Source organism: Gallinula chloropus (genome assembly GCF_964237585.1).
Source record: "Gallinula chloropus genome assembly, chromosome: 2".
Taxonomy (NCBI): domain Eukaryota; kingdom Metazoa; phylum Chordata; class Aves; order Gruiformes; family Rallidae; genus Gallinula; species Gallinula chloropus.
In genome coordinates this window covers 124,650,942-124,666,264 of record NC_140086.1, presented here as the reverse complement: position 1 = coordinate 124,666,264, position 15,323 = coordinate 124,650,942, and the positions used below count along the sequence as shown (strand labels likewise).

The 15,323-nt window shown below is 36.3% G+C and overlaps 1 protein-coding gene across 1 annotated transcript in view; it reads left to right on the top strand.

Moving 5' to 3' along the window:
* Positions 1 to 15,323, top strand: part of KCNH8 (potassium voltage-gated channel subfamily H member 8) — a gene marked incomplete at both ends in the record, with an annotated part of 185,729 nt that overhangs the window by 70,382 nt on the left and 100,024 nt on the right. Inside the window, one exon of the mRNA XM_084280066.1 lies at positions 4,604 to 4,735. Within this exon, the coding sequence (XP_084136192.1) occupies positions 4,604 to 4,735 (132 nt within the window). The remainder of the gene's footprint in view (positions 1 to 4,603; positions 4,736 to 15,323) is intronic.

Genomic DNA, 15,323 nt, shown 5'->3' with positions numbered 1-15,323 from the left:
TTTGTACAGCTTCTTTCTGCCCACTCATAAATGTATACATAATGATGTTTATTACTTGAAGGACAATTCTGTTGTGCCACAAGACTTGTATATCTGATATGCAAAACATTTGCACTTTCTGTTTTTTCTTCGGTACTTGGTTGCTTAGACTACATGATATTTAATTTGGTTATTCTTGTATGTTATGTGCAGATGCTTTGTGAAAGACCTCTGCATCTTAATCCCCCTTCCTCTCAACCACAGAGAGGTGAAGATGAATCACAGGAATTTGTTCATTCATTATTTCCTGTCCTTGAGTGATGGAAGGGGCAGCACAAGCTTGACTCAGTGTCTGTCTGGAGTGTGGTGTGGCAAGCAAAGTCCTGAGGAGGTGAAGGTGTGGAAGTGGATATAACCACTGACAGTTGACACATAGCAAAAAGAAAAAAAAAAAAAAAAAGAAAAACAAAACAAACACAAGCTTGTCTGCCTGGACAAAACTACTCTCAGGCTGTCTAGAGGAAAAGGAGAACATAGCTTTACATCAGTATCACTGATTCTAAGTAACTCATAGGAATATGTGTGGCTAAGAAGATACTTACTGCAGAAAAGCTCAATTAAAATTTTGAGAAGATGGATGGATAACTTAATTAGAAGTAAATAAGCTTGTTACAAATGATCCCATTTCATTCCTGTATTCTGATACCTCTACAATACCCAAAACCTTTCATTCTGAGTACTTCATTGAGCATTCATTGTCTAGTTTGGGCATGACTAAAGATAGCGTGAGCATTATTGTACATTTTGTACACATTGCTCATCAATAGGACTAATGGTCTGAATCTGTTCCTTGGTTAAAGCAGACCTTATTTTCTGGTGAAAGGAACGCTTGCTTCTGAAAGCTATTGGTATTCTGATGGCAGGGTTTTGTATAAAATCTCCCTTTTAAATTCCTTGATCTGTTGACCTTTGTTTTCATTTCAGTCTGAGGACAGAGTTCTAGCTGTCATAGCAAGGAAAGGTAGGAAGGATGGTTGAGAGAGTGACCATAAAGCACTCTCTATTTTATATATATAAAAAGGTTGACTATAGCCAAATTGCTTTGTGATAAGATTATGCTTCATTTGGTCTCTTTTCTCCTTTGCTGTGATGTGCTTATATAAGCCTTGAGGATATTAAAATATATTTTGAAACTTCAGTTCATAATGCAAGAGAAAAATTACACTCTTTTTGCAAGAGTGGTGGCTTGAAGCAATAAAGAGAATCTGTATATAAATAAACCTCTAAAAGAAATTTTTTTGATAGACGACTCTTGACAATACAGAAGACCTTTGTATGCACTATCTGAAGCAAGGAAGGAATTTCTGTCTTACAGATGAGTGCACTGAAAAGAACTGTAACTAAAGAGGGCACTACTTTTTTTGATGAGTAAAACGTTCTTCCTTTTGCTTATAGAATTATATAATGCTAGCTTGTAAAAACTATGTAACAAGTTGCACTGGATCAGTATGTCTTTCCAAGAAAACTCCTCAATAGTGAAAAATATCGTGCTTCTGTTCTTGATGGAGTATGAGCACATATTGACCCAGTCCTGACCTAAACTGAATTATCTCCTCTAGTCCTGAAGAGTACTTCATACTCATTTGCTTCTTTCAGTGTGAAGACAGAAGAAACAACAAGAAAACTAAAACCCTAATCAGCAAGCTCAGGTTAGGACTTGTGAAGATTGAGTGTATAAATAAAGCCAAGACCAACAGCTCCATCATTCAGGGCTCTATCCTAGAACTCTTTAGGAGAGAATGAGCCTGTGCAAGTGTTGGATAGGTGTTTTCTCTGGTGATGCATACTATTTTTTATCCCTATTTGCTTTGCCTAGTCAAAATATTTTCAGACTTATTTAAAGAGGAGGAGGACGAGAATGAGTATGGACAATGAGAGAAAATATGATTGAAGAGAAACAGCAAATGATATTAAATGATGGTAGGATATGGAACAATTTTGGTGACCAATGTTCACCTGCAAAGAATTCAAATGCTCTTTGATTATTCAAAAGAGGAAATACATTAAATCACCAAACATTAAATGGATTTTGCCTCTACAATGATGAACCATGTTACAGGAGTTTCCCTAAACCTACAAACCTATTGTTTCAGATATCATTACTGCGTGTGATTTCTATCATAACTGAGTTAGGTTTGTTTGAACATGGCTGATGTCTATTAATTTCTTTCAGGAGCCAACTTAGTGACTAATTTGTGTGTGTGTGTGTGTGTGTGTGTGTGTGTGTGTGTGTGTGTGTGTGCAGAAAAGGCATGAAACAATTGAAAACAGGTATGCTTCTGCTTCTCAACAAGATTACATCTGTCTCAAAGAACATTGTGGCTATTGGTGGTGTTTAGTAGGTGTTGATAGTGATTTCTTGTCCAACTGCTAGAATGTAGCCAGGCAGAATGTAACTTTACAAGAAAGAATTTGGCCAGTTTAAGAGTTACATTCTGTAGAGAACTGTGATTCTATTTTTAATCAGGAAAGTAAAGTTGCTTACTGCTTCTTCTCTTTGAAGATTGAGAGAGTGGTGGCTCTCTATAACGTTTCTGATGGTAACAGCACAGAGTAGTTTTTCCCAGAAGGTTTGATAAGAGAGTCAAATCTGTATATAAAAGAATACAGAGAAGAAAATTAAAATCAAAAAAGGAATACTAGAAGTATCTTGCCTGCTTAATAATAACAGAAATTCCTAAAGTAAGGGCATTGGAACTAGATGATCTTTACAGTCCCCTCCAACCCAAACCATTCTGTGGCTCTTTCTTGTTTCTGCTATGAGTTCTATCTCTTTTTTAAAAGGGCTTCTTTGCTTGCTCTGTCTTCAACCTCAAAATGAGAATATTTAAACATTATATAAAGCAAATCTGCCTCTTCCTTTGACTTTTCTCAGCTCTTGTCTAATTTCCTCCTGTTCCCAGTTAGCCTTGTCTTTTCTTTAAATACCTTAAGTGTAAGCATTACCTGATGACTGAACTGATAACATCATTCTGAAAACTGCCTGTTGCCTCTTGGAAAGTTTTAGCAGAATGGAGAGGACCAGAACAATTTCCTTTGAAGCATACTTTTGGACCTTCAGCTGTTGTGGCCCTTCAAAAAGAAAGCTGCTGTTTCACCTACTATAGGGGCAGCCAGGGAACTTCCAGGTGAAAATTTAAATTGGAAAGCTGAATTGTGATCTTGGTATGCCAAGTTCATTTTCAAGACTGTAGAGTTCAGAAGACAGAGAATAGAGTGGGAAGTGACTAATTTGCATAAGGAATGCTTGAAAAGGTCTGGCTTTTCCAAAATGTACCTCTGAAAATCCAGAAAGTAAAAAAAACGATTAAAAATCACAATATATTAAAGGAAATTTAATTTTGAGGACAAAGAACTCTTTCTAAGGACCCCTCCAACACTCAACCAATCATTTGGCAGTAGTTAGTTGCGACAGCAGTGGTCCTGGGAACTACTCCTGTTTCCTTTTATGAATGAAAGTAAACGTGCTTGTAAATGAATGCCAAAAATAGTAAGTTGGGAAGGAACATGATTATGGAAGTGTAAAGACATGTCCAAAAAAGACATTGAAAACTAAAACTGTAATGCTGTAGCAGTCTTGTATATCTTATTAATGTTATTATGCTGATAGTGGGTGAAGGAAGTTAATGTTGACACGTAAAAAATTAAAAACACAAAAAACTGGCTCTGGACTGAATTATCCCAGAATTGATGGGATTGGGATCTTAGGTGTTTGCTGAGATCTCTATTACACTTTGAGTACCATCACATAGGTATTCTCTGGTTTTTGATCTGAGTGGTCTGTATTAATGGCAAATTTAAGAATGGTGTCATTGCAATTGAACCACATACCTTGCAAACAGGACATGTGACACAATCAGTGACAATAACAACTTATTTTAAGAAGCATAATTATGTAGCAGGTGTAGGCAAAGAAAGGTTGACATGAATTTAAAATATTGCCAAACAGCATTGTTTAACTTAAGTGTCAACATCATGAACATTCTAGATAGTAAGATAGCTGATACTAATTTTAAAATAGATGTGTTATTATAAATCTCACCATCTGTAAAATGCAAGGAGTTAATTCTATTTCTGGATTAGTTTATATATCTTTGAATTAGTGAAATGATGCTCTGACTACCAGGTCTTCTGTCAAGAGATTTCAATGAATATCAAGTCAGGTAGAATGATTCTATAGTAAACACGTAAGCTTCATATGTCAAGCTAGCAAAGTGAAAGCTATTCCAGTAAAATAAGCAACATCAGTTGAGAGTTCAAAGGAAAGCATGGTTTCAGAGGAGTAAGCAGCCTCATTAAACTCTCTTAATGATCCCTGTAGATAAATTTTGCATTTAAATTAATGTCTTGCTTCTAGAGAAAGCGGTATTACTGAGCTTCAACCAATGATGCAAAGAGATTTACATGAGCTGAACATCTGTGATTCCCTGACTACTGACCTCCTAAATAAGATATTTTTTTAGGAATTACGTTAGTTGTAGATTTAGTAGTTCACTTTCTACTCCCCACCCCCCCTCTCCTAAAAGACAGCTGTTTGAATTAAATTTATTCTCTATCCTTTCAGGTTCTTCATTCTGGTGTCTACTGGATATTGTTCCTATAAAGAATGAAAAAGGAGACGTAGTACTCTTTCTGGCCTCTTTCAAAGATATAACAGACACAAAAGTGAAGATTGCTGCAGAAGACAAAAAAGAAGGTTTGTTTAAAACAACATTGATAAGAATCAATATAGCAGCAATAGCTTCAGTGTGGGGCTTTGGCAAATACATTGTTTTACATAATACAGTGAGATGAGAAATGGGATTTAACCATTTATTCAAAGTGTTTGCAAGCAATTCCAGCATTTTAACTGTATATAAATCCACTTTGCTATATAAAACTATACGCTGCACTCAAATTCTTCCTAAGCGGAGTGATTCACTAGTCCTTCAATGGTGAATATACCTTGTCATTGTCAGAAATCTATTCAAACAATCCAGCATCTGAAATTTCAGAATGTTTAACTTATAGCAGTACTTTGTTGTCCTTGACTTAGACCACACATTTTGTATAAACATATAGAAGATTTTTTTCTAATGTTTGGTAATTAACATGCATTGCAAACTGATTGAAACACATTGCTGGATATTATTTCCACAGTTAATATTGCTAAAAAGATTACTTTTTGAAACATTACTGGATTTTTCCCTTTCAAAAATCAGACAATTTACAAACCTGATGTTGAAAGCCAGCTCTTGCTAATAGATAATTGCTATTAGGTGCAGTTTTCTATTGCTTTTTTTGGCATATCTCTCGCAGTTAGGCAGTGTATGGGAAAGGAAGGAGAACTTAGACACAAACATGCTTGGTGTGAAACTCTTCTGCCCATGCAAAGCTTTTGTATTAATTTAATTAATAAATTAATTAATTTCAGTCTCTCTCTTCTCTGTTCTGCCCACAACAGACTTTTATAATTTGTATGGGACACTAATAGTCACATTTCATCTCCCTTTAATTCCTAAACTTCTTAGAAAGCTTAACTAACAAAATCCCTCCATGTTCCTTTTTCGCCTAAGTCTTCCCTTGGCAATCCACCATGGTAACACATTCTCAATGGTTGTGCCTTTAAGCCTTATCCAGATTCATTCCTCCTTCAATCTTTCCTACCTTTGATGCCATTGGTTTCATCTATAAAACCATATTTTTCTGGTACTTCTGGAGCATTATCTCCTGGTTTTATGGTTCTCTTTTCTTGTGGATCTTCTTTTTACTTTTGCAAAACTCAGGAGTTGATTCTTTGATTCTCTGCAGACCTTCTCTTATCTATTTTATCTTATCTGTTGACACAACTTCGGTTGCTCCTTTGTGCCAGTGTGCCTTGCAAAAGTCCACTTTTTTCCTCATTTCCCTTTACCCAGCCCAAATGTCAGATGTCGTCTCTGACCTTTACTTTTGAATGTCTCATTCTAAAGACAAATTTAACAACTTCTGTATAAAAGTTTCAAGTGAAATGAGTTCTCTTCCCTCACCTACATTACCCTATTAATTGCAATGTCTAGAGGCCTCAACTTTTAAATAACAGCAATTTAATTTCAAAAATACGTATTCGTAAAAATACACTCTGCTTTCCATATGCTTAATAACACCTATAATAATTTACTGTTGGAGAAAGCAATTTGACAGTTCTTCCTAAACTCAGGCTGCTTGGTCAAATTGATGGTCTTTCCAATATACTCGAAAAGATTTTTTAAAACCACATAGACTCCTTCAGAAACTGTTTCTAAAACAGCTTTATGGGACATTTATTTTAGCATACTAATTTATGATAAGCTACATTTTGTTAAACTGGTTAAGAGTTCCAGTGGCCTTTTGGGGGAAAACTGAATAAACTGAAAATATCAGACTCCAAATTTAGACTCCATTGTGGTATGGCTGGGTCTGGTTTATTTCATTTCTGCATAAGAACTTTCTATAATATACATTAACACGTGCTGGAACTTAATGAGTTTACAAGAATCCAGGTAGGGAAATAAGAAACTAAATTAGTCTGTGACTACTTTTAGATCTCTAATTTATATGCAAATACATAATAATTTAGATTATATAAATGTAGACTTCTACTGTTATAAACACTGCTAAAATTCCCTTGTTGAAATCCAAAAAATTTCATTTAGCATTCATTGTAATTTTTTAAAATTATTTTTCTTTGAGAAAAAGTGTACCTTTTTTCCAGAATTCTTATAAAGTTGTGTGCAATAGATAGTAACCACAGAATGACATGGTAATGGAGGTGAGAAGGCATCTCTGGAGACTGTTATTCTCGTGCCTCCCTACCCAAAACAGGGCCAGCTAGAACAGGTTGCCCAGGACCATGTCCAGATGTCCAGATTTTTGTGCCCATTGCCTCTTGTCCACCACAGAAGATTCTGGCTCTGTCATCTTTACCTCCCCCAACATATATTTATTCACACTGATAAGATTCCGCCTCCTGCCAAGGTTGCTTCACTCCAGGCCAAACAGTCAAAGCTCTCTCTGCCTCTCCTCCTCTGTCAGATGGTTCAAACAACTAGTCATCTTTATGGCCTTTAATTGGACTTGCTCCAGTATGTCCATGTTTCTCTGGTACTTAGGAGCCCAGACCTGGATGGATACAGCACTGCAGAGGAAGGATCATGTCCCTCAACCTGCTGGCATTGCTCTTCCCAATGCAGACTGCAGTGCTGTCAGCGACCTTCGCCACAAGGGCACAGTGCTGGCTTATGTTAAACTTCTTTAGTAGGTATGGCCTTTGGGTTCTTGCCTGGCAATCTGCTTACCAGCTGGTTGGCCCTCAACCTGTCCTAGTGAATGGGTTTATTTCTCCCAGGAGGCTGGATTTTGCACTTTCCTTAGTTGAGCTTGATGAGGTTCCCGCTGGCTCATTTTTCCTGCCTGTCAAAGTCCCTCTGACCCTTCTTGCAGCACAAACATCTGATGTAGTAACTCTTTACTCCCAGGCTGGATCATCCGCAAACTTGCTGAGTGCACTTTTTCCCATTTCCTAGGTCATTAATGATGAAATTAAGCAGTAGCTTAGCATCAATGCCTCAATCATAAAGGCATTGAGTGGCTTCCAGCTGGACTCCATGCTGTGGATCACAACCCTCTGAGCCCAGCAGCTATGCCACTTGTCAGTTCACCTCACCACTTCCTCATATATTTGTTGGTCACCATATTGTTCTGGTGGCAAAGATGCTTTTACCCTAATAACAATGTGAATTAAAAGCTACACCTTCTCCCAACAAGGACTAAACTAAGCTGCAGTTTTATGGTTTAACTTGTAACTTTTCTGGCTTCTTATTAATCCTTAGATCTATATGATTTTCTAAGAAAACAGATTTATTTTGATTATGCATCATTTGTTGGAAAGAGGGGTTGTTCTTTTTAGTGTGCCAGAAGTGAAGTACCATGTGCCAAACATTTCGCATTCCAGATTTTTATATAAAAAATGTCTGTTGGGGGCAGGGATGTGCTTTTCTAAGAAATTCTGCAATGTGCACTTTGATTTATTCTGCTTAATTACTGTCTCAGCTACTTTGTGATTGCTCAAGCTACAGCAGTGAATACTCAGGGTGCAACTTTTCATTTTAAAGCTCCTTACACCTCTCAGGAGGCAGAATATTGAGACAAGGATGTACAGTCACCTAAATGTACAGTATTCAAAGCAGATAAAATTGTTTCAGCATGCTTGAGGCACCAGGCAGTTATGTGATGGAAGAGGTGGGATAGTAGCACTGTTTTGCACTAACTTTCCCACTGCCCAAAGGAAGAAAGTACTGAAGAAGCTTTTAGCTCGCAATGACTCAGTTATATCTTCTCTAGTATGACTTTGCTCCTGGTTGACCGACAAAGTAGGAAGGGTCTGCATCTCTTCTGCCCTTGTAAAGAGAAACTGCTTTCCTCCCAGTCAGTGCATGTGTGTGTACACTAAGGAGAAAATAAGAAACCTTCCAATTCTCTGTTCAGGAGACACATGTCAGCACACAGACATCTCCCTCTGCCCTTTATGCCTTCTTACGCAAGAAAATAAGTTGTATTTGAGCCATGAAGCTTTAGAAATATATCAATCTTCATGGTCACAGCTTTAGCTTTTTAGTTATACTTTACCACCCACTTCTGCACAATTATATTTTTACTTGTGCAAAGCTCAATGATTGTGAAATTATTATAATATCAGATTATAAATAATCTTTCTTAAATATTCTGGAGGACAAAATATTATTAAATAAAATATGTGATTGAGTTAATGGAATTAAAAGAAAAAAGAAATTATTCAGGCTCAGTGAGATTATATTCTTAAATACTACATTCATGTGCAGAAAGACAGGCATTAACACTTGCTGAAGTAGAGGAAAAATTTCTCCACAACTTAAATAAATGTAAAGATTTCAGACCTAGTTGGTTGGGGTTTTTTTTAATATATAAAATATTTTCTGTATCATTACAGTTATTCTTTTGTCTGTGATGATTAATAAATGTATCACTTTGCTGTGAACTAGCATTCATATGGAAAACACAACCTGTTCCAGGAAATAAAAGTCCCAGCTGCCAATTCAACACTACATTTCATTCTGTAAGAACTACACATGTCCTCTCACTTCACTTTAATCAATAGACATGTTTAAAACTTAGTAACATAATAAAAAGTAGTTTCCCCCTTGTGAGATGGTTCCAATTTTGTAGTGATAAACTGATAAAGAAATTATTTTTTTTGCAATTATGAAATAGTTACTTTTGAGTTGGAGTATTTTACTTCATTTTAAGAGATTTTGTAACTTTTTAGGTAAAACAGACAGTCGTTTTTCTGCTGAATGTCAGTCGATTAGATGTAGTCAAAAGAAGTTGTGTCTGCTCACCTCTCCCCATCCCCAAATTTTATGAACTAGGCCTAAATATTGGCATCTAAAACCCAGGATGTATTTATTTATTTAGGGGTGTTCACCCATCAGCTACCAAAATGGAGGTGGAGAAAGATTGCTGCTTCTGGTCTTTGAGTCTTTTCCCACCTGTCCTTTTTTTCTTATTGATGGATGAATCAATAGCCCACACTGTGGTTAGAGGATTTCTTAATTCATTAGCATACTACTGTTTAAAGTTCTTTCTAATCCACGAAACAATAGAAGCAATGTGCACTATTGCCTGTTCAAAGCTGAATTTTCTCTGAAGGTGTGATATTAAAATGATGAAAATCATACAATTGATTCTTTTAAATTGGTCCCTTTAAGAAATATTCTGTAATAATGTTTACAGTCTTTCAGCTGGTATGTGCGTTAAGTACATCTTCTTATTGAATCAGTTAATCAGTTAACAGAATAAAAAGGCAGCTAGAGGCTAGCCTGGATCCACAATACAGCTAATAGTTCTGTGAATATTTGTTTGTTGTTGACAGAAAGAATGTGTCATGCAACCAACAGACCTCCTGCAGCCTATTGCCCGTGGTAGAGCTTTTATTCTGTCATTAATACCAAAGCAGCCTTTTATTAGTTTTTTCTTTATTGACAACTGCTGGTGTGCTGTCCCCTAGAGAATAATATTTAAAAGTTAGCTAAAGGTTTTAAAAAGTCTAGAAAAATTCACGCCAGTATTTTGTACAATCTGCTTTTGAAGGATTTATGTGTTGTTCTACCCCAGTTGTCTCCTTTGGAATTTACTTGATTTGTTTGTTTGGTTGGTTTTGTTTGTTTTTGAGGACTGCTTATAAAATGTGTTTTGCATTAATGATATTGGATATGGTTAAGTACCATTGTGATAGCTGTAGACATCATAGTATTTATTTTATGGCACATGGTCTATTCATGAGTGTCTAGGTAAAGATCACACTTCCTGCTGTAGTTTTCCTTACCTTATGATGCAAATGATGTGGGTTTCTCAATACTTGAATTCAAAGGATGAAAAATGTTGATTGCACTTCTTTTACAGGAAGTCATTTATATAGAGAGTTGTAGGATTCATAAATTATGGAGAAATTCTTTAATAAATGGTTTGTTCAACCAAGGATCAGAGGAACAGTTCAATACTTGTAAGATATCCTAGGTAACAACATCTCACTCTTCAATTGGGACAATTAGCTGGGTTATGACACCCTAGGGAAAAGTAATGGGTGATGTTTATTTGCCTGCCTGGTTTCAGAATACAGCACTAGAATAGATCACTCCCTCCGTGTTTTGAGGAGGGAAAGGTTCAGCCAGGTGTAGTTTGAAGTCACAGTATTAGCCTGGTTACTACTGCTTTTCATAGTAGCATCATGAATCTCTTTAAGTTTGTCCATATCTGGATACTTCTTGGCAAAGAAGAAAGTCTGTTTGTCCTGTTCTACTTTTTTTGTTGTTCAAAAGGAAACCTAAGTCATACATTCAGAAGGGTATTATTTAAACAATAAATTTTCTTAGGTATAAGCTGGCATTACCGGCTCTTTCAACTTATGATTGCCTTTACCTTTGTAAATCATGAAATAAATAAAAATGTCCTTAAGTAGTCGACCAACTTATCTAGTACTCTCAGTGTTAGTAGAATAAAATACATCATATTTTCTCCTGGACCTCAAAAGAGCTAAGAAGTCATCTCATTATTTTATGCAAAACTATTTATACAAGTATACGCTACACTATTAAATAAACCTAACTAATATATTTTTAACAGATAGCAGCCAGTATAGGGTTGACTGTCCATGTAAATCCAGAGCCATCTCATTGTAGCTGACTGCTTTTCTTCAGAGCTTTTCCTTGCAAAGTGTTTAAAGATAGCTATATCTGTACTCTCTTATTTTTGGATAGTCAAGTTTCCTACATCTCATGATTTGAGGTGGTCATGTTTATACTGTTTGAAGAGGGTAGTCAATGTGTCTGAATCAATCTTACCCTAAGTGTAAAAGCCCCACCTGGCAAGCAAACAGGATAGCAGTTGCAGTCAAATAATTTATTTTCAAACTTCACTATTATTTAAATCGTGGATTTTCCCACATAATGTGAATGAAATGCTAGATATTAACTTTCGAGTCCATGCACACTTGTATAAAAAACTTTCTGTGGTAATAATGATCCCCAATCAGACTGAGAAATGATTCTGTACAAGACCATACTGAGCATTTTATCACACCAGAGAGAAATCTAAGTAGCGTTTTTAATTAATGCATATTCTGTTGTGATAATGAATAACCTGAGGAAAAAGTGAAGGCAGTTCTTTCAAAGGCATGCAAATTAATGGTGTGAAAAATGAGGAAAATTACCAAGGCTGAGACTCGGTTTTGTTGATAATGTACAACCTTCCTGGCCAGAACAGGTTAGGTTCTTTTAGTATTTGGAAAGACATGTATTTCACGGTCTTTCTCATGCCACAAGTTGTCTGCTATGGAGTAAGCATAATGCTTCTGGGTCACATCTGAGCTACTCAGTGTAGACAGCTTGAGTCTATTGCACAAGAAGATTATGGTGGTTCTGCTTGTATGTGTTGGATTTACTTTCCAAGAAAGCTCCTACACCTGGGTAATTATAGCTAAGCACAGGGCTGGAGATCTAGAACAAGAGCAGGATGGTATTTGGGTGCAGCCTGATTGTGCCTGTGAAAAGGTTCCTGGGTCATGGGCTGGTTCTTGCCACTCTCTCAGCTGTCCTGAGAAAAAAGGTCCCTGGGGGTTGACAGCTTGCAGTGGGCTTCCTTGGCCATGTGTTGAGCGCTCCTCATCCAGGTCTGGTTCTGTCTCAGGAAGGACTTGTGATATCTTTTATTTGTTACCACTTGAACTTCATGACTGAACAGTATGAATCTTATCTCCCATTTGACAATTAAACACTTTATTTTACCATTCAAGGATTTAAATATTTAGCACTTTATCTGAGGAATGAGAACATTATAAACCGTAAAGTATTCTGGGCTATATACAGTGTTACACTCTGACTACTCTGATGTATTTTGAAGGAGAGCAGATACAGATTTGGTTTTAATTTGGTCACTAAAACTGAGTTTCCAGTTCTTTCTATTGCTAGGGCAGCATATACCTTGCAGAGCTTATCAGAAGTTGTCGGGTTCTATTTTTCTGATTTATACCTAAGGAATAGATTTTTATTTTTTTTTCCAAGGTGACAAGAAAAGAGTTATGCCTTCATTTTCTATTATCCTTAAGTTGAAGATGGATGCTTCATGTTCTTACAAAAACACAAACAGTGGCAAATGTTTTTGCATCCAATTTATGCTTTTTTTGTTGCAACCTTCCCTTACGAGTTTGTAAGTCTTTAGTTGTTATGAGACTAATGCTAATATTGTCAAAGAGGTGTGTTAAAGAAAAAGATTTCTGAGATCGTCATGTGTGATAGTTGTGGTGCTATACCTAATCTCATTTGAAAGAAAAAGCAACAGAAGGACAGCAAGAAGAGTTAAAAAACCATATCACCACTTTTCTCATCAAAGAAAAGGGGAGTTAAGACTAAATTGCAAAGCATCCATTTTATGAGTTATTTTGGGGGTGAGATTATCATCATACAGAAAGGGGTGTGTAAAACCTTCAGGAAATACAACCCCAAATCTGAGCTTTTTTTAGACAATGATTTTTCACAGTATTTGTGGAGATGAGAAATACTTTTGATTTCAAGCACAAGGTAAAAATAAAACAGTTGCATTTATAGTGACTTTCTGTTTATGGTTGGATTTACATTTTTCTGTCAGGTACCTAAATTTTTTTAAGAACCAGAAAGAAACAGCTGGGTATTTATAAAAAACAAACTGTCTCCTTCAGAATAGTGATCTGTAAACTGAGTATGACAGGAAAAGAATGAAGGTTGCAGACAATAATAGCACACATACAAAGACATGCCTGGTGAACAACGTACTTTACTAAAGGTTCAAGATTGCCTCTTTTCCTAAAGGCACTGGGAAGATCAAAAAGCAGAATTCATATTTGTCATTCACTGATTTATGTTATAAGCTAATTGGCACATGCTCCAGTGGTGGCATTGTCTGATGGCATCTTACCTGCACACACAATTCCTATTATTTTCATCACTAAGAGCTACAATAAAAAAAAATCTTTACCGTTTCTGCTTAAAAAGAAAAGTATTACTACTACATAATGGATGTCACACTTTCCTTTTATTCTGTGCTTTACTGTCTTTAGGAGTTGAGTAACTTCCAATATTAACATAGAGGTAGCATTAATCCTTTGCAAATAGTGGAATCAGCATGTGATGGAAGTAACTTCCTGTGCAAATACGGGACTAGTATGATTCTAAGTACCTTATCAATCCCAAAGCTGAGCAGGTTAATGAGTACGGTGGCTAAAACTATGCAGGAGAGACAAGATCCATCTAAAGCAAAACATCAGACCACAGGCACAAAAAATTTAAAAATCTTAAAAAGACCTTGTTTTTATTTAAAGAGTGAACAGAGAATGAAAAATCAGTGTCAATATAAATGTATTAAAAAACAGAAACAACTTTAACTAATTATGTGCACACCAACTGTCTCCATACTAATTATTGCCAGACTTGAAGAGGTGGAGTTATGGTCTGCTTTCAGCTCAGTGTTCAGCATGTAACAAAAAAAAGTTAATCTGAGTTTTGGAATTAATAAGAAAATAACTGAAGGCATTATTACACTACTGCATCAGGTGTTTCTGTATATCTTGAAAGTTGCAGGCTATTCTGGAAAATTGAGCTAATAAAGGGATGTCTTTATAAGACATAGGAGGTCTAGGAGGGGTAAAGAGAAGACCTTCAAGATTACCCAGTGCTGGAGAGTTCCCTTCCACACAGGAAGAGCTTTGTACTGTTGGGGAGGTTGACAGTATTGAAAGAAACTACACCTGAATGGACCATGCTTTCTTTCTGCAACATGGTTCATTGTCAGTTTCACAAAACATGACATCACCTAGGCTATGACCTACCAGGATGAACTACCCTGTGCTTTGTAGGCTAAGGAAATAGAGAGGTATTAGATATGTAACATTATGAGAAAAAAAAGAAAGCATTGCTAGCCAGAAACATGGGAAAGGTATTTGCCCACCTTCAAGTAGTGGTTTTGCAGTGCAACATACTTTCCTTCCTTTTTTTTTTCCTTTTGGGTTTTGTTTTGGCGGGTTCCACCCCCCGCCCCCCCCCCCCCCCCCCCATCTCCTCCTTACTGACATGCAAAAAATCCTGATCAGGAGCAGGATGTTGCATGAAACATTCTTTACTGAGAAGTTTGGAAAGTTTAGCTACCTATGCTTTTTGTTATGTGTGATTTTGTGTTGTAGAGCCAAAAGTACATCAGTTTTCTATAACTCCAATCTTGCCTTTCTAGGCAGGTTTCAAGATGGAGCTATTTTTTCATTGTTAATTTCTGGCTCTGCTAATTGGTTTTTCATTTTTCCCCCCTTAATTTGTATGCATTGAATTGACTTTAATTACACCTGGTTGACAGACAGTTTCTTCCTTTATTCCCATAATTCCTTTTTTCTTATTCCTGACACATCAGAAAATGTCTACTTTCATTTACCCTGGCATCAATACACTGTAATTCCATAAGAATCACTGGAGTTACTTTGAATTTACTGCTGTATAAGCAAGAACAAAATTTGATCCTGTGATTGACAATTGCAGACAACTGAAAGGAGGGAAAATCCACAAACCTTTCCAAAAGTGTTTAGTCTTTACTCTTAATGGATTTCATGTCACCAAGTGATCTGTCAAGTAATTATGCCAGTGACCATGTGGAAGGAAAAGGAATCTAAATGCGTGAATGTAAGAATTGAATATTACTAATGAGCAAGCTTGAAAATTAGCATATTCTGACAT